Raw genomic sequence first — 25354 nt, forward strand, 5'->3', positions numbered from 1 at the left:
TTACTTAGGAGAAGAAATAGAAGCTCAGCTTCTCTGCATACACAGAAGGATCACAGGACAGACCCGGAAGCATAGGGGAGGGAAGGTATCACGGTAGCATCTTTCAGCCATGCTGATTCTTGTTAATTCCTCCAAATCCTGCACTCATCAGTGTGATTGGATAATTTGCTTCAGACTTAATCTAAGGTTGAGTATCCAATTTAATTACACGAGGTTTGTTCAGGGATCCGATTTCCAGGAGTTGCTGAAACAGATGTCACAGAGGAAATTGTGCTTTTGAATCACAACCAACCTCTCAGAGTCTCAACCCTGTAAGTTAGAAGATACACATGACCCAGAAAACAGGATATAAAATGCAGATCTCAATGTTTATTAATTAGAATAGGATGTAAAACCACAGAGTTTGCTATTTTTAAACAAATGGTAGCCATTAAAACAACCTTAAACAAGAAAGTGATTTTTAAAATTTCAAAGCAAGAAATCCAGTACAAGCAAAGGTGGCATTTTAAAGTATCATCAATGAATTTTCACATGGACTTTCCATCACAATAATAGTCATTTATATCTTCCATCTTACGCAGCAACAAAGTCACAGTGAGAAAGACAGCAATTGCTTCTGAAAGGAAATCAAAGAGGCCTTGAGCGATTATTTTTTCAAAAGCATCTTGGGGAGTTGAAATGAGGCCTGTTTCTCCACGGGCTGACGACACTTAACAGTGATGGGAACAGCAGAATTCTTTTCTCTGATTTTACCTTTGAACAGAACAAAAGGAACTCAGTATAACATTCTCCCTCATAAAGAGATGCAGAACTCAAGCCTAACCCCCAAGAAATGCTATAATCAAAGTAAACACTAATCCTGCTCCTATAAATGATGTTAATAGCATGTTATAGCATTCAACAGAATTTCTCCCTCTTGCTAATCTTCCTCTGAATTTTTAACGCAATCTTCCTGGATTGGAAAAAGAATTCCAAGAGTCCGGAAATGACAAAAAACTTGAAGCTTCGGCTGTATAGCATTGTTAAAGACAGCACTCCATAATAAAGAGAATATAACCCGGAGCACACAGGACCTCATGATTCAAGTCATGGGGTTTAGGGAAGTACAGGTTGTCCTAGTGTAAAAATGTGCAACTCCTAAGTGGGTATGTATAAAAGTAGTCCTTTGACAGTGTCCCAATTAACACAAAGACCTATCCCCGTTTACCATGTTGACCCCTCGTATAAGTCTTTTGCAGATCACTATGTGTTGAAACAGCCAAAAACATCACAAATTAAAAAAAAATTTAGAGCCCAATGAAATTTAAAGCTGGCAAAACATGCAGATTTCATGAAGCCAGTGGAAGTGGTGTTGGAGAGAGGCTGCCAGAGCAGGATCAGAAAATAATAGGAAGGAAAGAAAGAAAGAAAGAAAGAAAGAAAGAAAGAAAGAAAGAAAGAAAGAAAGAAAAGGGGGGAAGGAAGAAAGGAAAGAAGGAAGGAAGGGAGGGAGGGAGAGAGGGAGGGAGGAAAAAAAGGAGGAAGGGAGAGAGAGGGAGGGAGGGAGGAAGGAAGGAAGGAAGGAAGGAAGGAAGGAAGGAAGGAAGGAAAGAGGAAGGGAAGGGAAGAGAAGGGAGGGAGGAAGGAAGAAGAAAGGAAAGAAATTGACAAGAATGGTGATAACAGATACTTGAAAAAAAGAAAGATCTGGGTATCAAAAGACTAAGAGAAAACTGAGGAAGCACTGAAATATTTTTCCAAAATGACCATATCTACAATACTATTCCAAGAATTAAGTGTGCAATAAAGTACATCAAAGACTATCAAATAATTTTCCTGAAAAATTATACACCCAAAAGCAACATTTGATTTATTTTTTTCATTCATTCTAAGTTCTAGAACATAATTGCATTTACAATATGAAGATTTGTTTTCTAGATAAGATCCTAATTAAATAGTTTATAAATTTTGACCACAAAATTACACTGTTTTAAGACGTGTCAAATTTCCTCACTAACAGGTCCCGTCTATTTGCCTCTTGCTCATATTGGATACTTCAAGGCTTTGCTGAATGTTTCCTAACATCTCAGAGAATAAATCTCGAAATAGACCAAGGCCTTCTTCAATCTGCAGGCTCAACTAAGTGTTCTGTGTTAAGAGGTCTTTTATCAGTCTTCCTTTAGCTAACCTGTCCTTGAGTCTTTTGTCACTTTGAAGCCTTTGACATTGACCTTGGACTCTTCAAAAGCTTATGAAGACAGAGCTGCTGATTTCATGCAGGAATACTTTCTCTGCCCACCGTCCCTTACCCACAGCACCCAGCTCAGGGGTGGGCCTGTTTCCTGGTCCCTGCTGCGGCGTCTTCTTTTGTCTCTCTAGTTTTCAGTGTGACGACTTCTCCCTTGTAGGGTTCACGCTCCACAGGGGTAGGTGTGCAAGTCTGAAACAGAACAGTTCATTTTCCTCTTATGGTTTCCTGATTTCCTGAATCAAAGCTAAGCGCAGCTCCCTTAATGAGCGAAACGAATCTTGCTAATTTACCTCTCATGTGCCTCCCGCCCCTTGCCCTTTCACTGAAGTTCCTGGCAACTTCAAGTACCTGAGCTGTGCCCCACTCTTTGCTGGCGCTAATCGGTGTCCAACAAAGACCCAGGAAGCACGCTCTGATTGTTCCTTTCACTGAAAACTTAAATTGGAGCCTCTACCCCATCCCCACACCCTTCTGGTTGTATTAACCACCTCATGGTCCTTCGGACATTCTACCTTTCCTTCTCATTTCAATCTTAGACATCTATATTCCTAGACCGCTTTGTGGTACCTCTCCCAAGACTCTGAGCATTTTCTTCTGAGTCTAGCAATCTGTGTATGTGTTTTCTCATTTTCTCACTTGCCCCTGTGTGTAACAGGCTGTCCACAGAATCTCACATCTCTAACTACACCTCTCGGGTGGCCCGCTGAGAGCAGAACCCTCCGGCTGGATTCAGCTTGAGTTAATTCAGTGCTTGCTCAGAGTTTAGAAATCTGGACTGGATAAACAAAGGCATTCACAAGAAATAAGTCACACTGTTTATAAACATGGACACAAATTCACTGGCAAGTCAAGAAGCAGCAAGCCACAGTGATTAAGGGCATGGGCTCTGAAACCAGACTGTTTGGGCATGTTACTGAACACTGTATTCCTGCTGCCTCAGTTTAAGCTGGGAATAGTAACAGCACCGGCTTTTGGGGGTGGTTGGGAGAGGATTAAAAATAAGTAAATCATTTAGAATAATGCCTAGTGTAGAATAAGCTCTTAATAAGTAAGTATGTGTGTACACATAAGTATGTAGATCCCCCCTCCAATAACATTTGCCTTGTTTTGACCACAATGTGATCAACAATGTGGGCTCTGCCAGACACCGGACCTATGTTTGAGTTCTAGCTTTGCCAAATGAGCCAGCTAGGCCTACTCACTCATCTAGGAAACGGAGGGAATGAACGCCATCTCCCAGATACAAAGCGTTACCTTCCTTCATTTTATGGGTATTTATTGAACACACACAGTCCCAGATGTTTTGCCAGGCACAGAGGACAAAACAAAGAGCAACACAGAGACCGTCCCTACAGCTGTGACATTTGAAGTGTAGTGTCAGGGCACACACAGAGCACTTAGGGGATGGGAGGGGGGGACCCCTGCCCTCCGCTCACCAGTCCCAGCCTCTGTCCGTTTTCTGTGTCTGGTTGGATGCTTTGCTGGACTTTCATTTTGACTATCTCCGTCCTTTACTTTGCCCTGGATCCTGTTGTCATCTTGAGGAACATCGACACCAAGAAATGAAGGACCAACTTCCTATTTCTGCCACCCAGCCCCTGGACCTTGTGTTACCTGGAGCTAAGCCACACCTGAAACTTACACCTACTTACTGTCCCACTCTATGACCTTTCAGGGAGGTCTTCATGGTTTTTCCTCTCCTGGTTTACTTTCCAAGTCAGACTGTTATGTATCACTTAAATCTTGGCTGGCCATATAATTGAATCCAAACACGACTGAGACTGTAAAGGGAACTAAACATAATTAACGGGCATCATCAGAACTGGCTAATAACAGGGTGCCTGGATGGCTCAGTCGGTTAAGCGACTTGGTTTTGGCTCAGGTCATGATCACACGGTTCGGGGGTTCAAGCCCTGCATCAGGCTCTGCACTGACAGCATGGAGTCTGCTTTGGATTCTCTCTCCCTCTCTCCCTGCCCCTCCCCCACTTGTACGTGTGCTCTTTGTCTCTCTCAAAAATAAATAAATAAACGTTGAAAAAAAGAACTAGCTAGGAAAACCAGGATTCATGTCCATATGTTGCCTACAATCGGAAGGGTCTTTCCTTTCTCTCTTTTCTGTTAGCACTGGCACTCAGTAAAACCTGTGGCATAGTTCAATTCCATCATCAGCCTTTTCCACAGCTAAGATCCCCCGGAAAAAGTGACATAAGTGGGCAGATCTTTGTGTCACCTGCCTTCATGCTGCGTGCCCTTCATCAGCCCCACTCTGTCTCCCTCTTCACCCAACAGTTCCTTTGAAACTTCACTGCTTGTGGTTTTCAGCTATTACCTTTTTGTCTCTCCTGGACTCCTTCCTGGGAAGGGGTGGCTAAAAGCAGTGATTTAAGCAGAGCCATCACACCCAGGCACAGTCCTCCTCATTCAGGGGTGGGCTTGCTTCACAACCTGATCAGTCCCTTGGCAGATCCTTCCCTGACCCCATCTGCAGACTTGGTGGGGATCACGAGACTCAACAGATGACCAGTGCCCTTCCCAGATCCTCCTGCCAGGGCTAGACCTCGCCCATGCTGGCATTACCACCTCCTTGGCCTAAATATCTCTGATTTATCTTCTCTAACTCAAGTCCAGAGAATTGTCCGTCCAGGATGCTTTAGCCCTCCCTGACACATCCACCATGCTGTTTACCATAGTTTCCTGTAATTATCTGTTTACTCAGGTATCCCTTCCAGCAGATTCGGGGCTGGGGTACTGCTCTGTTTTTCCATAACAAGTACTCAATACACAGTTGATCAATTTCTGCCCAGGGTATGATGGGAAGGAGATCCCCATCTGAGCTTCGTCTCCTCTTTGTGTGGGTCATCCTGGCCTGGGGTAACTCCGTTTCCCTCACACTCCTTTGCTGTGTTTCGCCGTTTATCTGTTCTCTAGGCTGTCCTTCCTCTTTGGCCGACTGTCTCCTGTGGGCAGGCCTCAGCTCACCTGGTTGTCCACGAACCACCTTCTGGCTGCTCAGTCACTTCACTAGCAGTGCCACTAGGCCCCTCGTAGCCTTGCTGGTCACTCTGGTCACAGTGGCCACCATGTATCTCTGACCTGACTGGCCAGGTCTAATCTGCACGTGGTCCTGCTCTGTATCTGCCTCTGAGGCTCTGGGTAGGCAGGGCACGATTTCCCGCCAGAACTGCCGTGGGGCATTAACCACTCCTGCCCACGCCGCCGCCTCAGAGACAAACCGGCCCTTTCTGGGGAGGCTTTGCTGCTCCACACTTCACAGCCTTCCGCTTTGATAGATGATTTGACAGAAATCAAAGACAATTCAAGTTCTGGTCCCAAGCCTCCCAGTACTTTCACCTGTAAAATCTTCTTATCCTTAGAGGTGGGTTACATAAACTCTCTAATGCTAGCCCCACATCTTGTTCATCTTTGTACTGCCTATTGCCCCTGGCATTGCACTCCGTCTATTTCAGAACCTCAGTAGATATTCACTGTGACAAAACAGAGAATGATGGCACTCGTCCTGCAAAATCTCAAGCCGTCACTGTGTTATTCAGAAGTTCAGTTGCACATGTGTTTTCTCAGTAGACCCAACCTACAACTCTTGTTACTTCTCTCTAGTGACAATAACAGATCTCCATCTGAAGTGTGCGGTGCCCTGCCCTGACATGGCCCCTAGCGTCTGGTGAGACCAATGCGTCATGCTCATGGGCTACCCTAAGTGGTGGGGTCCGAAATAAAGTGGGTTTCGTTCCCTAGGATCTCAGATGAGCACAGCGATTAACACGGACTCCGTCCTGAGTCTCCCAGCTAAACCCATACCTAATTCTTCGCAGACATTTATGGAAGAGCTGGACAAAGAAGCAGAGGGCTCTGGATTGAACCAAAGAGGGCAGGTCTCTTCTCTGTTTGCCTTCTCTCCTCCATGTTCTCCTGGTTTCCTTCCTACCTCACCCGCCCCTTTCGCAGGCTCCTTTGCCGGCTCCTCTGCTCCTCAACCTTTGAAGGTTGGCAGTCCCAGAGCTCTATCTCAAGCCCCCTTTCTTCTTCTCGGTGGCCTCAGACTTATGGTTTTAAATCTACATGTTGTTAGGGGCGCCTGGTGGCGCAGTCGGTTAAGCGTCCGACTTCGGCCAGGTCACGATCTCGCGGTCTGAGTTCGAGCCCCGCGTCAGGCTCTGGGCTGATGGCTCGGAGCCTGGAGCCTGTTTCCGATTCTGTGTCTCCCTCTCTCTCTGCCCCTCCCCCGTTCATGCTCTGTCTCTCTCTGTCCCAAAAATAAATAAACGTTGAAAAAAAAAATTAAAAAAAAAAATCTACATGTTGCAATTCCCAAATTTTAGTTGCAGCCCTGATCTCTCCTAATCTCCAGACTCCTTTGTTCAAGTGGCTAATAGACCTCATCGCAGGGGGATGTAATAAGTGTCTCCAGCAAAACTGGAACTTAGGCACAAGGAACTGTAGGTGAAACGGAAATAGGATTTAAGGTCTTTGAGAACGAACACTGGTGTTATATTACGCCTGTATCCCCAGGGCCTAGGATAGTACCTGGTGCTCGAGAAATATTTGTTAAATGAAAGGTTTCTTAACTGTAGGACTTCTTAGAACTTTTTGTATGATATTGGGCAATAGAATCAGTCTGAGAGCAGCATTATCTAAAATTATGTGACACCTTTCTCAAGGTGCACCTCAAGAGACTGGTGTCCTAAAGAGAGAGAGAGAGAAAAAGAGAGAGAGAGAGAGAGACTAGTGTGAGACTAGTGTCCTGAGAATGCACCTTCAGAGGGCTGAACTGGGTTGTGGCATCTGTTCCCCTCAGTACAGGTGGGTCAAAATCCAATGATTTCACCCACCACCAGATCTTTCCATCCTGATGATATCACAATCCAATAAAGTGGCTCGAGGGTAAAACTGTGTGAGAGGCTCTCTTAGGTAATATAGGGATCACAGATGGCACCTCGTCTGGCAGGGTGCTGGTGGCTTGCGTTGGTAAAGTTCAAGGTTTACAGCATTTAATGATGACTGTCATTATGATGAGTTAATAGACAAAAAAGAGAACTATATCACAATGTGCAGCACTATGAATAAATATTAATCGCAATCATCATTATTATACCCGCGTAATTGCAGAAATGCTTTTTGGTTAGCTGACCAGGGGAAACAGGAAGTTGTAAGTTGATAGAAAATGTAATTGTATTGTTTGCAGAGAGTTGTGTGCTGGGATGCTAGCTTTTCTGAGACTAGGAAGACCAACGGAGAAGAATCCTGGGCCCCAGAGGAAGTTCTGATACCATGCCAACCATGGAGACTAAGAAACTAAAATATCAATTGAGACAACAGAATTTCCAGATTCCAAACAGCAGGTACTGACCCAATACTTAGCAGTCCAAATGAGCAGCAAATGAAGTCCATGCCTGTCTGGTGAACACTCAGCACACATTGAACTGAGCCCTTCAGGGGCTGTGAATCCCTAGGGCACGAGGAACCCCTAGGTTCATTAGAGATGACCTATAACCGTGAAAACCTGCATTTCAAAAATATTTTGCAATCCACCAATTGTTTCCATTTAACCTTCAACATATCTGCTGAGCTATTTCTCAAGGACAATGTGACAAAGCTGGGCCCTCTCATTTCAGGGATGGTTCCTCTGGTAATAATTTTGCCAGCCTGAGGGTAAGTGAATGCCATGTACAGGAAGGCAGAGTAGGGGGGTGACATTCTGAGGATGGAGGCAGGTGGCTTTGTGTATCGGGGGGGCGGGGAGTAAACTTCCTGATCAGTACATTGCAGCAATAGAGGCTAAGGGGATTGGCTTTGGAGGTAGAAAAATCTGGGTCTGGGTTCTAAGGCGGCCACTTAGTAACTATGTGACCTCCTTAAGCCTCTGATTCTGGGACACCTTGTGGCTCAGTCAGTTAAGGGTCAAACTCCTGATTTCGGTTTAGGTCATGATCTCATGGTTTTGTGAGTTCAAGCCCCATGTCGGGCTCTGCACTCATAGTGCGGAGCATGCTTGGAATTCTCTCCCTCTCTCTCTCTCTCTTTCTGCCCCTCCTCTGCTCAAAATAAGTAAATAAACTTAAAAAAATGCCTCAGTTTCTTACTGTATAAAATTGGAATACCACTACTTGCCTCAGAAGGTTGTAAGGATTAAACTATGCCAGGCACATAATTGGTTATCAATAAATATTTACTGAATAAATGCTGAGTGGTTAAAGCGCAAAAAGAGAGTATTTAGGAAGTCCCCGTATACAGTGGTGCACTGGTCAATGTCAACAACCAGCGCTGCCTTCCCTTTTCTCAGCAACCCCCCCCCCCAAAGCCCTGATTTATAGCACCTGCCTATTTCTGGGGTGTAAATGCTCCCACCATAGCTGATTTCAGGCTACTGAAGTGACGTCACTGAATGAGGAGCTGGGAAGAGGCACACACAAATGTCTCTCATGAACCAAAATGAGCCGACTCCAACGAAGGTATCACCTTTGATTATTATTAACAATCAATCTGAGGAAATGAGGATACGTGGTAGTTACCGACATCCCTTAAATTATTTTCTCTGAGCTACCACATTGAGAAAGACGTTGACAAACTGTTCCTTCAGAAGTGGAGAACACTCATTTCAAGGACCAGATCAGCCATCCATTCAATTTTATCTTATCTAAAAGGCAAATTATGCTTATTGTTGCAAAGCTTTAAAAGTTTCAAAGCTTTGGCACAACTCTGAAGCCATGCATTGCTCCGTGAAGCTATTCCTGTTTCTCTATAAAATGCAATGTGACCCTGATTTCCCAGAATAGATTGGGTTGCTTAATACTGAAAAAAAGAGAAAAAGAGATGACTTAAAGCAACTCTGTACTTCCAAATTTGGGTGAAAATTACAAGTCTAAACACACAAAAAATTCTAGAAAAAGTAATTCATTTGAGTTTCACGAGCTATATTTTTGGGGGTAAGGAATTAACAGTATGTAAGTTGATTTTATTCTTTCCAGATGCTCTTGAACATCTAAGTTGTGTTACTCTTTTTTTTTCTCCTTCCTTCATCCCCCAAGAGTCACTTAAGTGACTTTTTATAAAATATTGTAATATATATTTTATTATGTTATATTTATCAAATAGTTTGATGCCTCATCTTCTGATTTAAATTTTTTTCCCTTAAGGATCAGCTGCTTAAATGTTAAAATAAAGTAACAATTCCCAAAAGCTGTCAAATTGGATAAAAATGTTGTTTCTTTCCTTTGAAATTCCTTACTGTATCTGATAACAGTGGTAGGTGCGTGGCATGATGCTGGTAACTTTTGTTAAGTAATAAACTCATGGAAAAGAATCAAGCTCACAGATAATTCCACAATTTGGGATGAGTCAGGGGGCAATCTCCTGGGTAAGTTGATTTAAAATTTTTTCTAAGACCTCTAAAACTATAGTCTTTGCTCTTTCTGTTTGCAGTTTTTTTTATTTTTAGAAATTTTTTAATGTTTATTTTTTACAGAGAGAGACAGAGCATGAGTGGGGGAGGGGCAGAAACAGAGGGAGAAAGAGGATCTGAAGCAGGTTCCAAACTGTCAGCACAGAGCCCGATGCAGGGCTCAAACTCGTGAACCGCAAGATCATGACCTAAGCCGAAGTCGGATGCTTAACCAACCGAGCCCTCCAGATGCCCCTGCAGTTTGTTTATGCATCAAATTCTTACTATGTACCAAGTACTGGGCATGAGAATATAAGATGGTGTCCTTAAGGAACCAACACTCCAGCCAAGTCAGCCAAGTTATGGAGCAGGCAAACGCTGATGTGTCTCTACCATCTGTTCTTTGGGAGTCCAGAAGGGTAAGGGATTCATTTTCTTACTTTTCTGCTTGCCTTCAAACTCCTATCCTTACAAAAATAACCAGAATATTTTAAATGGAAACCAAAGCAAGGGCTCGAATAACCTAATGTGAATTTAAAACTAGAATGCCTAACAACTCTCTTTATTAACCTTAGTGTGATATTTTTCTTCTATAAAATTATCTTTGCTTCGTGGAGAGAAAAAAATGTTTGAAATGTCTCCAGGCAACCTTCAAACCTCATCTTATCCATTTTATTTGATATTTTTTCCCACACCACCGTTTTCCAAAATAAGGAGTTTCCCCACACTTTGAGTTTCACAATCACTTTCTTCTCTTTTCTTGCTATATGGAGGTCCCATGATACAGCGGGAATCAGAAAGGCCATGTTACAAATCCTGGCTCTTACGTTTACTTACTGCTTATCACAGGGAAGTTATTTAATCTTGCTGAGACTCAGCTTTCTATTTTGTAAAATGAGGTTGATAATACCTACCATATGACTTGTTATTCAGGTTGAATAAAATAATGACTGTAAACCATCTAGTACGGTGCCTGGCAGGTAGTAAGTGCTCAGAATAGCACATGACAATAATGATAACAGCTATCACCTATTGTTACTGCAAAAACAATAGTGCCCTTGAATGCTTTAAAAGTTGGTGATATCAGGGGTGCCTGGGTCGTTCAGTAGGTTAAGCACCCCACTCCAGCTCAGGTCATGAATCTCACAGTCCGTGGGTTCAAGCCCCGCATCGGGCTCTGTGCTGACAGCTCAGAGCCTGGAGCCTGCTTCAGATTCTGTGTCTCCCTTTCTCTCTGCCCTTCCCCCACTCACACTCCATCTCTCTGTGTTTCAAAAATAAATAAACAATAAGAATTTTTAAAAAAAGGAAAAAAAAGTTGGTGATATCAGAAGAAAATATTAAGAAACTAAGATGACTCACAAACAAAGTGAACTCTTGAAAAGGGAAGTTGATAAGAATTTTGCCAACAAACCCTAAAATGACAATTTGGAAAGGAGAATTGATGACGCCAGTCATTTGGTGATCTCTGCTGCCTCAAACGTTTTCTCTACAAGAAGACAACTTAGGTCACGTCAGCCATTTAAATACAGTCTATCAGGTGTTCCCGGTTAGTCTAGCGCCCCTGTTGGAGAGCATTGGCACTGATGCTGTCTTGAATCCAATTCACATGTGACCTAACCTATCACCCAGTTCTGCTGATTCTGCCTCCTTATGGTTCCCTAACCCAATCCCTTTCTGCTCATACCTTGGATTACTATTACAGCTTCGTGAATGCATTAGCTGCCAACAATGTCTCCAATTCAGATTAGTTTTTGAGAGACTATTGTTTTCCAAACCAAATGCTGAATCATTTGTCTCCCATTAACTCATTTAACTCAATCTTTATGATTTACAATATCATTCATTGCTCACCTGTACAGTTTTTGGAGTCAGACAACCAAGAGTTTATGTTCTGGCCCTGCCATATACGAGCTGCATGACCTGGATCAGTGTCTTAATTTCTAAAGCTTGTTTCCTAATCTTTAAAATGGGGGAAAATAATAGTTCCTTCCCTCACAGAATTTTACAGTGAAAGAACTCATGCCTGACTTGCATTCAGTTAGCATCAGTAAATGTTAGTATTGCTATTATCTATCACACACGTGGTCAGAAACACGGGGGATTCTTACAGTCACTATCTACCTGGTACCTGTCAATGTCAACATTTACAAATTAACCTTAGCAAAATGAACTGTAATGTTAAACATTTTGACTAAAATACAGTATATAAAGAACTATGGCACCCTGAGAATTTAAAACATTCTAGAGTGCCTGTTTACTTAATCAAAGCTTTAGGAAGTGTTAAAAGAAAAACACCAAACAAAACAGGATGAATCTTGTATAAGGGACTCTGAGAATCCACAAGTAAAAAATTTCTCACAAGACATAAGAGGAAAAATCAAACAGACTACATGATCCAAATGGAATGCATTGAAAAACAGCCAGAGAACTTTGGAAAAATAGAAATATATTTTAAAATGGAAAGAAGAGAGAGAAGCCTTAGAATTGATCCAAGGGTTTCAAACTCTACTGTCTCTAGGCCAGATGAGGAACACAGTGAGTGAAGCCTACTGAGTAAAAACCAGAAAGGCAGTCTTAGAAGATCTGGGGCATCCAGCCATGGCCTATTGTCCTCACGTGGGGTCGAGGGCACAGGTTGCCTCCCTGACACCCCAAGTCTAGCAATTTATATGGTTTTCATTTGAAATTTTCTGACATGTTAGTGTATTTAGTAAAATGAATTTTTAAAACAGTGTAAACAAAGGTATAAAAACCCATGATACATTAAGAACAAATGTTTCTTTTATACATTTATTACAAGCAAAGATTTAGGGAAACTTTGTCACAGATTTGGTCATCAAAAGAGGAAAACAAAGAGACAGAACTAACATTTGACCCATACTATGTGCCTTATATTTAAAACTCTTATTTCAGTCTTAGCAATTTGTTAAGGAGGAAATGTTGCCTTTCTCTAGATCAGACAACTGAGCAGAAGGATGAGAGATCTTGCTGTTGGCCACATAGCTAGGAAATGGAAGGGCAAGGTAGAATTCATATTTAGATCTACCTGCTCAAAACTCCACCACTGCTCTCATGGCCATTAAAATGAGCTTTCATACATTCAACTACAAGGAGTGTAATTTTTTGAAGCACCATTCATTGCTAAGCACTGTTCATTGCTAAGCTCCAAACTCCACCTCCATTTTGCACACAGGCCACGCCTCCCATAGCTGCTCCCAGCCAATGACAGCATGCCATGTAGCTGGTTGACAGGAGACTTCGTTCAAGGGCTGCCCAAGGCCTTGCTCAACCAATCTTAGATTGAATGGTAGACTAGGATACTTCCTTTCTTTTTTCTCGGTCCTTCACCAGAGTCAGACTTGAATTTCAGTCTGAAGGCTCTCCCAGCATTTTCTGACTCCCTCCAATCTTCTCACACAGGTGTTTCCCCTAATAAAAACATGAGTATCTGCTTCCTAGAGGACGCCACCAAATGACACAATTGCCAAAAGTCCCCAGAGACCCTGAATCTGCCTGGGGAAAAGTGACTTGGTCCATGAGGAAATCCTCGGTAGATACACCTATCTTCAAGGGAAAATGCATACATCCAATAATGATTCTCTCTTAGAAAACTGGAATTTAGCTGGAACCTCTCCTCTCAATCTTGACTCCCAAGAACGTGTTAAGGCGAGCATATGTGAAAATGCCAAAAACAACATCCAGAAACAGGTGACGGTTCAGCCCCCGGTAATAACCTATTTCTGCACAACTCACCTGGTCTTGCTGCTTGATCCGTTTGTAAATATACTCAGCAAATGGTTTGCGAGGAATAAACTTTCCATCTCCTGCTGTGACACTAAGAACTCCAGCTTCATACACCACTTTGCCTCTGGAAATGGTCACAAGGGGCACCCCGTGGCAAACCATGCCCTCGAAGATATTGAAGTTAACAGCCTGATGATGAGTTCTTGCCGAAATAGTCCTGTTTGTAAAGACAAAGACCCTCCAGATCACCACCAGCTCATCTGACAAATATAAAATATTCAAAGAATGACTTTAGAAGAAAATTTAGCAACTCTATTAAGCCGTATTAAGCTTTATCATTTGAACAAGCGACTTCAAGAATAGAACATAGCATTAACATTTCATTACAAAGTAATTACATTTTCTGAGAGAAAAACCCAATAGATCACTCCTTACGGTGATTAATGAGGATGAAGTGGGTGAAAGGAAGATATTGTCTCTCACGGTTAGATTTTTAAATTAATTTTTACAACACGCATGAGTCTGATGAACACACTGATTCAGTACCCACCCAGCTTTACGGAAGTTTAACTTTTGGCAGATGCATCTGAGGCTTCTTCATTCCCACTCCCCAAATCCCATCCCTGTCCCTCCTTTCCCAGAGGGAATCAGAAATTGGTAGTTGTCAAATTGAACTTGGTCGTTATCAAGGAAAATTGTGTCTGGAATTTCTTTCCCTTGTCTGAGGCAAAACTTGAAAAATTTGAGATAATAAAAATAACAAAGCATGTTAGAATGTAATTGCTTAGCAGGGTCTATGTCATCTATTTGTATATTCATCATTATTCTTAGTAGTTTATTAGTACGTTCAATCTTATACAATATGATCGATGACTTCCAGGCTGGATCCTTGAAAGTTGGGTGACTTCTTCCCTAAATCTCATTTGGTGGAAAGGGGCGGGGGTGGGGGGAGTGATCTGGCAGCAGTGAATAACATGAGCATCATCTGAATTCTGTAGAAGTCTCTATAAGCCCTCTCAAGATAGATTGAGAGAAGTTCTTTGCTAAAATCCCCAAGGCTGGGTCGAAGGAACAGCAGCCCAAGGCTCCCCCAACCCTAATCTGGAAGGATGGAGCTGGGAGATTCAGAGCTTTTGTGTGCTGCCACCCTAGAAATGAACGAGGTGGTGCTGGCCTGGATATTGGGTTTCCAACCCTATGGTTGGAATGGTTTCCAACCCTAACATGTCCAAACAGAATTCTTGATTTTCAATGTCTCCCACAACACTCCCACTCAACTTTGTTTCTCCCTCGAGTTTCTCAACTCAGTAAATGATACTACCATCTGCCTTTCCTCCTCCCTCAAGATATCATTAAGCCTATTGGTTCTACCTCCCCCAAAATAAATAAGGAAATCCCAAACCTGCCCGCTTGGGTAGCTCTCCACTGTTCCCACCCAAGTCCCATGCCACCATCATCTCTCATCTGGACGACCCAACACCTCCTACAGCCCACTTTGTTTCCCCTGTTACCTTCATACTCCACAAAGAGGGGCCTTAAGAACCAACTGACTGATAGAAAGAAAAGTTGAAAAGATCACAATGAATAAGAGGTAGATACAAACACAGTAACAATAATTTCCAACACTAAGGAGGAGGGGGGCTTCTGATCAAATAGTGATGTTTGATAGGAAATAGGAAAATGAATAAAATATTTAAAGGGTTACTAAGAATAGGATGAGTTATGATGAGTTATGAGTTGGTGATGAAAGATACAAACTCAAAATAAATCTAAGGAACAATATAAAGGAGCCTCAAACCTGCAGGTTAAAGTGTTTTTACGACCATCACAGTCTCTTTGTGATACTTCCATAGTCTGTCTGGGCTGTGGTTTCCTAAGTATCAGTTACACTGATGGCAGAAACTCTCTGGCTTGCTTTGTAAAATGTTACATAAAAATGTCTGGACGAATGCATTAGTAAGGCTACTAAATGGAGGAAGTAAAATGCATAGAAGTTCATGCTGAAATGGTTACTGAAATACAAGAATGGGAGGCAAAAAAGGGGAAGCCCTAAATCATAAAAGTCTATTTTCCCGATGGGAAATTAAAAATTACTGATGCTCTCAGGGAAATAATCTAACAGAAGAAATAAGCTCTATACACAAAGACTGTCATTGCAGTACTGCCTAAACGATTCAAAATCTGAAGCATAACAATTTTCTAATGACTATCTGGTGGAATATTGGGCATCTATGAAAGACTACAATTAAGAATATGATAGGGAAGCAAATAAAATGATAATTACATAATAATAAATGGAAAAAAGTTATACAAAGCATGTATATTATATCTACAAGGAAAATACATATGCAGGTAGACAAATACAAAAGGAAACACACAAAGTAAAGTGTTTTTGTGGGCTGGGAATAAATGAATATGCAAAAAAAAAGAAACAAATATGAAAGCAAAAGGTCTGTGACAGCAAAATGTCAAATCAGATTTCTCTGCCTCAGACAAATAAAGGTCATGACCTTGACTTTCTCAAGGGTTCTAAAAGAAAGAAGACAATTAGGCAGCATCTAAGCGATTCTTTATAATAAGGCATTATGTAAATGAGGTGCAATTAACACAAAATGTAAATTCTAGGCAGTATCACCAGCAGCAAAAAGAATGTGCTTCCACTTTTCCATCGGAAGGTGTCTGACAGGGTGTCATTCCTCGCCCAACTCTTGCCTTCCAGCCAGAGCTGCAATTCTCCAGTCTTTTAGGAACTTTCACACTTATGGATCTTGATGCATGCAGTTCTCGTCACTCTGATTACCCTCCTCCCTGTTCACATCTGTTCCCCTCCCTTCCCTAAGTCTCCACTCAAGAATCCCGGTGCCGTGTCGATTACATTTCAATAAAGCAGGTGGTGGAGGGTGGCGGTGGGAAGAGAATCCTGGCCCTCAGAAGCTGACCCCGATGACCTCCAGCAAAACCAAATATCTTCCTCTGTGGCTTAGCACTATCTGAATGCTAAACGATCCAATGATCTCTGGACAAGACCCTCTCTTCCTACTTAGTGCACACTTTAAGACTGACTCCATGTTGTTTCATCCCCAGCACACAGTAGGTGCTTAATAAATATGTATGAAATGACCAAAAAGAATCGCCACGATTTTCCTTCTGTGTGTTTTATTTCCTGCCTCCACCGACCTCTAGGACGTGACTGTGTTTTGGAAATAGAGCACCACATTACATGAGATAGAAACATCTAATCCCAGAGTTTCATTGTTTACTTAACATTTCTGGTGAGCTGTACCAGTTCATTAGCAGTACATAAATAAATGCATAAGGTAAATTGTTATAATTATCATTGTTAATTGCATCTTATCAAGTCATATGAAACGCTTGCTCATCCATACCTAGAAATATTTAGCGATGCCAATATTACCGACAGTTATAAATTCACAGGTAACTATTGTCACCCCACATCCCTGTTGATAATGCTGGATTAGAGCTGTGTGAGAGCTTGCCCAAGGGTCACTCAGTCTGATAATGAATGAACCTCTAACAGGACAGAATAACTCTCACTTAAGAATACTGGTATATTTGTAATGCTGCCATAAGAAGGTTAAAAAAAATTGCAGTGCATTTCACTATTTCATTGTTTTAAAGAAAAATAGAATTCAATATCATCACAAGATTTATAAAATTATTACAAAATGTATCTAAAATCTATTCACTACCAGTGCAGTATGGGAGATGTGGTCCATTAATGGAATGAACACAAGTTCCAAGTCACACAATTGCCTTTGGGAGGATACCTGTTGTTCCTTTGAACATGCTCCCTTAAAGGCAGAGACCTTCTGTTAAGGCAAAAGCCAAGAACATGCCTTCCCAGCCTCCTTTGCAGCTGGGGCCCAGTTATGAGTTCTTGCCTCCTCCAAAATAGTGCCCCAGCACCAGACTTTGCATGCGAGCTGGTGACTCAGGATGCAGGTGTCACAGGAACTCATGTTGGTGAGGGAGGAGACAGATAAATCCTGCTTTTAGGGCCAGCTGTGACAGAAGTTTAGCAGCAGAGTCCAAGCTTGTTTCATTGAAGCCATCCATGGGAACTGTGCCCAGGGGCAGCACCGTGGCTCTCTCTTGCCCTGTGGTAGGCCTAGAGCATTGGTCCTGGTTGTATAGCCTCTTAGCCTGGTCCTCTGGTCCTTCTGGAGATTCTCTGAGCCACTCAGTGTCCCTTAATACGTTTCCCTTTTGTTTAACTATCTAGAGTAGATTTCTCCTGGTTGCAGTAAGAACTTCGCCAGATACATCTTTTTCTTTCAATATTTGCAGTGTATTTCTGGGACTTTTAGAAAAATCGTTTGTGGTAATCTCAAAAGTATAAAAACTGAGGCCTTTCTTGAGCATGAAGCCTGAGCCCAACTGCCCTTCAGGTCTTGTCTCTGTAACAGATCCTGAGCGGAGGTGAGCATTAAGCACTGTCTCTTCAAGTCTAACTCAGGCCACTGCCCTGCAAGACACAGGAGCAGACCCATTCTTCCTAGAACCTTATGGAAAAATAATGAAATATTCCCTAGGTTTTCATAAGTTGATCAAAGGGGCTCCCTCAGATGCAGCCCAAGCCCAGGTGTGAAAGACAAAGTCAGACTCATTTATCCTCCCTTACAAAGCTGGCAGATCTCATGTCACCCGGTGGGCTGGCAGTGCGTGGAACACTGAGAGACCATTTTGGAAGAAAGCGAGAATGGAGGTACCCAGACTCTGGCTAAAAGAGAGATTGAGTCAATGGACTCATTCATCATCGTTGTAAGGTTCAGCAACACTGTGAGATAAATTGGAGCAGGTGTCATGGAAGTTGGAGGTGCATTTGGCTCTTAAGTGGGCCACACAAATAATCCCGTCCTGAGAAATGCAAGGTAGCAAGCACTGTAATTTTGTCCCTCAGCTTTCATTCTCCCTTCCTCTGGTGTCAGCACCCCCATTTTTCTTTAAGCCATCTCTCTCCCTCATTAGAGATAATCTGGTAAGACAGTTAGATATGGTGCCCTGTTCTTACCTAACCAAGGGATGGGCAATTGCCTTTTGTTTCCTAGTAACCTGAATCACTGGCAGAGTGACCACAAAAATTAAAAGTGATTGGTGGGTACAATCCTGATGGCAAACCAATTCATGCTACAGGCTGTCCAAGGCTGCCCCGGGCTCCACCCTTCCAGAGCCTGCAGCACTGACTGTTCTTTTGGTCTGTAAGCTCCTCGTAGCCTTCCCACAGAGTGTGCCTTTGCTTAAGTGACAGCAAGGTGGTCACTATGATTTGCAGCCAAAGATCCCGACTGATAAAGACTTTGTCCCTTGGAGAGTAATTCCCTTAACAAAGAGCCCATGGATATCTCCGAGGCAAAGTTCAAAAATTCTGTGATTCAGAAGGAACCTAGAAGCTACGTTCAACCAAATGTGTCTGCAGAACAGATGCAGATGTGGGACGATGCTCTGATTCCATTTGTAAGCAAAACCAAAGAGCTGCAAGATTTATCATCAAATATTTTTTTCAAATTTAACAATATGCCAGGTAGCTCAGGAGATTAGCATTTGTGAGAAATCTCTTCTCTGTAATTATTGATTGGATGGCTAGGCTGTTGGCCTGTCTGGGTGGTGACAGGAAGGGTAGGAATGATTAAAACCTTCCCAGTTGGTAAGGGAGGATGGGGTTCCTGGGCCTTTGCCTCTTCATTAGCAGATTCACAGGAAGGGTGTTCTCAGTGGTCACTCTGCCCCGAGGGAAAAGCTGCTCTTTGTCAAGCTCGCTTTGAGCCTGTATCAAAGGGCACGTCTCTCTGCAGAGGGGTGTCAAGGTTGTCTTACTGAGTCCCAATTATACACATCTCCAAGGCTCAAGCCGACAGGGAAGCAGAAGCCCTGAAGATAACATTAAGCTATTTTCCAACTTAGTCAATAACTTTGATACCACTCACATCACAGCTGCGGAAAAACATTCTGTCCCTTTGCAAATAGCTTTCTATCAAAGAGCCGCGTGCGGTTATAGATGAGAAAATCACTGAAGCAAAGCCTGCAGGAGACTGCAGCCCCGTCGATGTGCATTCAGAGAGAACACTGGAGAGGAAGAGAATTTCTGAGAGCAACGTGGGTCTTCTTGGCCCCAGAGAAATGACTTATTTTGTTACATTTTCTCCAACTCAGCCATTCTGTCTGTGGCACGAGTGCATTCTTATCAGGTCACCATGAGAGCCCAAAAAAGTTTGTAAAAGTCTCATCAGGTCGCTTGGCGGCTTCTTTAAAAATACACCTCATCTCTTTACATTGGGTTATATGACACCTCACGTATCACATGAAAGAATAATCATCGTTAAATCTCAACACTGTGAAGTAAGTGCTATTATTACTCCCGTGCAATTAAGTGAGGAAGATGAGATGCAAAAAGGTTTACATAATTCACCCCACACTGCACAGTTCATGTAGGTCAGGTGAGATAAAACGTTGAGGTCTTAGCCTCTAGACAATATTGCCCTTGAAAGCTTTATGGGAAGCCACCTAGACAGCGGGTAATCAACGAAAGCATTTTTTCATCAACCAGAAAACAAATGAGAAGCAACTCGTTCCATACATCCTGATGATTCTTAGTTTGTTTTCCATTTAGCAGCAAGGGATTCAGTATGCTATTAAAAAAGTAAAAAAGTGGGGCGCCTGGGTGGCGCAGTCGGTTAAGCGTCCGACTTCAGCCAGGTCACGATCTCGCGGTCCGTGAGTTCGAGCCCCGCGTCGGGCTCTGGGCTGATGGCTCAGAGCCTGGAGCCTGTTTCCGATTCTGTGTCTCCCTCTCTCTCTGCCCCTCCCCCGTTCATGCTCTGTCTCTCTCTGTCCCAAAAATAAAATAAACGTTGAAAAAAAAAAAAAAGTAAAAAAGTTCTTAAACCAAAATTGGCCAGTCATTCTCAATGTGATCACGATAGAAGATATTTTTTTGACATGTGTTCCAACTGTCTATTTCAAACTACCTCTTCTGTCAATTTCTTGGACCTGACAAGTTATATAAATGGGGGGCAAAGCAGCCACATCTCTGGAAATGTTAAATGGTGCTACTTCAAGTACATTGTGATTATTAAGCAAAATTGCTGCTCACTGCACCCATCAATCTTCCACCCTCTATTCAGACTTTTCCACCTGCCTCCCACAGAAGAGAAAATGGGAATTGCTTCAGCCACGTTATTAAATCTAAATTGGACAATAACTTGGAACTGTATTGGTGCTCAATGGATGACAAGACATTTAATGCAAGTTCACAGAAACTCCCCAACATTGACTTAAAGAAATAAACCCACCAGGTAGCCCTGCTATTTTGTCTTTGAAGTTATATCGTATAGGTCACAAATGGTGGTGTGGATTGTGGTTAGAGAGACTGAATTTGGACACTGGAAAGTTGACCTTGGAAGTAGGTATCACATCGCTCACCTCCTGTGTCTCGCACAGCACTGAGCAAATAGAAGGCATTTTATATACACATTTGTTTATCTGAAAATAACTTATTAGTAAATTTCTATATTATTACTTAACATAAATATTTCATGTCCTATACACTAGTTTTCAGAAGGTGGGCAACTGAAAATAATTTAGTGTCTTAAAGGAACAGGAACTGAATGTGAATCAGCAAAAGCTAGCATGATTCTAGGATGTATGTTCCATGAATATTAAACAGATACGTGCTTATAGGTGAGATATGATTATTAGCTTTTGCAAGCAAGGCTGTTGCCCTAACATATTGGTCAGAGTTAAAAATAACTTTCTGGGGTGGTGTGTGGACTTGGGCTTGTAATTACATTGTCCCCATGCTGGGAAGTTGCCTTGCCCTTGCCTGATGACATTGTTTGACAGACTATCTATGGGCACAACCTGGGCAGAAACAAGATGTTGGTTTTCTACGCAGGAATATACTGGCTACAATTCACACAATATCCTTCTTGAAAAGTCAGAGTAGGCCCGGTGCTTATAATGTTCAGCTGTAATGCTATATTTTAGGGAGAGAAAGGAATGCCTGGAATATAAAGAAAAGACAGCTGAGTTCTCCAAAGGGATGGAAAAGAGAAGGCTGGGTAAGCGAAATGTCTGGGGGACTTTTAAACTTACTCTTTTTTTTTTTTTTTGAAAGGAAGATGACCTATTTTCCCTCCATCCCTATCGAGGGGAATAAAAAGAGGTAGGAAGCATAAACACGGGAAGATGAAATATAGTTTGACACTGGAAAATCACTGCTTGACAACGGAGAGGGAGGTATGTTCGGGAAGAAGGGAGGCAAAAGCTGTGGCCAGGTGAGAACACCGTGAAGGCAGGCTGCCACAGACCTGGGTGATACCCCGGCAAGAGTCAGAGAGAATTTCCAGCCCTGCAATCTGAAGAAGGGCAGCCTGGCCTCCAGGATTTCTGGGAAGGTGATGAGGCAAGCATAATGTTGCATGATTCTATTCCTGAGTCACTTCAATTAGGGGCTCTCAGAAATGCCAAACTTGTCAAACACATGATCTCACAATAACCATAACAGATACTGATGGACTTTTTTCTCTGTGATAGACGTAGAAAGCATCATTTCATTTAATCCTCACAGTAAGGCTATGATATTGACATATTTATTATTATCCCTGTTTTATGGGTAAGAAAAACTGAGTGTGGAAGAGGTTACATTGCCTACGACCCAGCTAGCATATGGCCAAGGCAGATCTGGAACTTAGGTCTGTGGAGTAAAAAGGTTTCCCATTAATGATGGAAAGCAGCTTGTTTTAATCACAGTGCAGGGTCTACAAGCTCTTTTGGAAGTGGCCTGAGACAATCAGTCAATAACGATGCAGAGAGCATGGTACCAGCACTATGCTTATCTATTTCTGCTGCGGCCAGCAAGTTTTACTTAACCTTGACTGCTTTTGAATTGATGGAGCTACTTATGATCCAACTGTCTAAATGGAATTTCTTTAGAATGTTCTAGACTTGAATGTCATTCAGTTGTCAATAACAAAGTCATCTTTTCCATCATTTCTTGATTCACCGTGTAAGACTGTGCTGTGGAAAAATACGGACCAAGAGTCAATGTGTTACCAAAGTCTTCCTCAGTTGTCATTGTGTGAACTGGAGGTCTAGAATGTCCATCAGAGGATATCAGTGTTCAGGGAGAGGAGTCTTAATCTCCAAAAGTCTGAATCAGGGGTTGGAAAATTATAACCTGCAGGTCAAATCAGGCCCACGGTCTGTTTTTGTAAGTAAAGTTTTATTGGAACACAGCCATGCTCATTCGTTTGTGTATTATCTGTGGCTGCTTTTGTACTACAATGGCAGAATTGAATAGTGGAAACAGAGACCCTCTGGCCCATGAAGCCTAAAACATTTGCTCTGTGACCCTTTATAAAAGGAGTTTGCCGACCCCTCCTCTAAATGCCTCCAGTGACAACAACAACAACAACAACAACAACAAACAAAACACCAGGCCCTTGAGAGATTCGCAAGACCTAAAACCTTGGCGAGGGAGAGAGCTACAAAAAAAAAAAAAAAAAAGATGAGAGGCCAAGAGAGAGAGAAAGAGAGAGGGAGAGAAAAGGAGGGGCAAAAAATAAAAACAAAGAAATAATTAAGAGAGTGTAAAGGAAGACAAGAAACATGACCCAAGAGTTGTGGGGCAGAGCGACGCCAGTGACCATCCCAGCAAGTTCTAGATTTCATCACTGCCCATTAAGCATCTGCTGTATTCCAGGTACTTCCATGCGCACTGCCTCACTTAATCTCTCAACAACCCATGTCATTATCCTTGTTGACCAGATGAGGAAATGGAGACTGAGAGGTGAGGAACTTGCCTGAGAAGCGGTGAGGCCAGAAATAAAACATAAGCAGGCTGATCCCCCACTCCTCTCTCTCTCCCACACCCCAGGCCATCAGTGACCACTCCCCTGATCAGAGGAGGAAAGCACTACGTTTCTTCACTCATTAAAATGTATCAGAACACTTGGAATTTTAACAGACATCATCTGCCTTCCATCTGGGCCAGAACATGGCGGCAGCTAATCAATCATCTAGTTCAGCCATGGTGCACGCCAGCAGTCCAACGACCCTCCGAGAATAGAGGACTTTCGAAGTGCTACCAGAGTGAGAAGCACAGCCCCAGAGTCCCAATTGGCAATGAGGTTGTATAGTTCAAACGTGGCCTGACCCAAAAGGCACCTGTTTTCTAGGAAGCACTGTCGGGTCACAGAGGCAGGCTCCAGGGCTAATGTCATCACTACAATGTCATCTCTGTCCCCTGGAGCAGGCGAGAGGCTCAGAATGCAAGGCGGTGATGATGCTGGGAAGCTGGGGCGAGGCAGCTAGTGAAATGGACTCAGCCACAACACCCAGCACGCCTAAGGGCAAACTCAGCCAGTAAGGAGGCAAGGACCAGCACCCCAGCACCCCAGGAGGGCCTGACCAGCTCTCTGCCGCTGCAGGCACGCCCAAACCCTCTGACTGGAGCACACCGGGGTAAGAACTGCTAACATTCCCAGGATGCCTGTTTGTCGGATGAGGAAACCGAAGCAAACCAAGGAGGAAATTGAAGCAAACCGAGGTCAGGCAACTCGGCCCAGGTTACACTGCCATTCTGTGGAGAAGCCACATTTTGAAGCCAGGAGGTCTGACTCCAGAGGCCAAGACTCACCTCTAGGCTGCAGTGCCCTTCCCTTCCCTGCCCTCTCGGGACCCTGGAGCTTTGCAGTGCTTAAGAGATTGGACTTGAGTCAACCAGGCCTGCTCTGAATCCCAGCTCTGCCCTTTCCAGCTGTACGATTTGGGGCAAATAACTAACCTTTTTAAACCTCAGTGTCTTCACCTTGAAACAGATACCCACACTGACAATGGCATCTAGGCCTCACAGGACGGGGATGGAACTGAAGCAGAAACCACCTTGCGGCTCTGGTTATCTGCAGGCTCCTCTCCCGGCGTGAGGCGCCACCATAGCTGCGCCCACTTGGATCTTCTTTCAGCAGCTCTGACTCCTGTGTGTCCAGTCCTATGACCAAAGGCAGACCTGCACACCACACTGCCAAGGGCGGAGGTCACAAGAACAGCATGGTTTCACTCCATCCTCCCCGCGGGGCCCAGCTCCTACTATGGCTCCATCCTGTCATTGCTCTGCCTGCTTTACCCCATCTGGCTCTCACAAATGGCCTGCCCTCTGGACTTCAGGCTCCAGCATCAGACACAAAGACAGCAGCCTTGAGACACTGTCCAACCAGCTCCTACGATTGTGGAAGGTCATATTATATATACATACATGTATTGTACGTGCATGTGGTGAATGTCCATATCTATCTGTATATGTATGTGTGCATATGTATATATACACACACATACACATCCTTATATACATATGCCTATATGTGCATTGGTGTGTTTATACAAGTATCTGTGTCTATATCTATCTCCAGGTGGTCCTACTTCTCTGTTTGAGCCCTGACTGATGTATCTTGGGTGGGTTACTTCCGGGATAGTTTCTTGCCAGGATCTCTTTTCCTTTTTGCTATCCGAAAGCATTCACCTTTGAGATTTTCATCGGGTCTTCTTACATCTACTGATAGCGCCTCAGTGGCTAGGAGTCATGGCCAAGTCATCTACGGTGATTGTGGTGATGATAAATAATGCAGCTTCTATTTACTGCACGCTTACACGTCAAACCATATGCTAGCATCTTTTCATAGATTATTTCACTTAATCCTCCTTACAGCCCTGTAGAAGCAAGCTGTTTTTAATACCTGGTTTATAAATGGAGAAATTGAGGCCCAGGAAAGCTGAGTAGCTCACATAATATCATAAGTAAGAGTCAAATACTATATATTGCCTCTCACTTAACCACTATATATTGCCTGTCACTGTAAGAGATCCATCCAGGACCCAGGCCTTGAATGAAACCCACATTTATATGAAATTTTACACCATCTTCTTCCAGAAATACTAAAGCACTTTGAAAGGAAAACACAATGT

At 43.0% G+C, this 25354-nt stretch overlaps 1 protein-coding gene across 2 annotated transcripts in view; it reads right to left on the minus strand.

Annotated features, from left to right (window-relative positions):
* Positions 1–349: 349 nt before the first annotated feature.
* Positions 350–25354, minus strand: part of DPYS (dihydropyrimidinase) — an 81190-nt gene continuing 56185 nt past the window's right edge. Inside the window, exons 8-10 of one of the 2 annotated variants that reach the window (XM_043601581.1) lie at positions 13385–13592; positions 2289–2419; positions 350–753 (exon numbers count right to left, since the gene is read on the minus strand). In XM_043601581.1, the coding sequence (XP_043457516.1) occupies positions 2303–2419; positions 13385–13592 (325 nt within the window). In that variant the 3' untranslated portion in view covers positions 350–753; positions 2289–2302. The remainder of the gene's footprint in view (positions 754–2288; positions 2420–13384; positions 13593–25354) is intronic. The other variant, XM_043601580.1, reaches the window with a different exon arrangement.

Source organism: Prionailurus bengalensis, chromosome F2, assembly GCF_016509475.1.
Source record: "Prionailurus bengalensis isolate Pbe53 chromosome F2, Fcat_Pben_1.1_paternal_pri, whole genome shotgun sequence".
Classification (NCBI taxonomy): domain Eukaryota; kingdom Metazoa; phylum Chordata; class Mammalia; order Carnivora; family Felidae; genus Prionailurus; species Prionailurus bengalensis.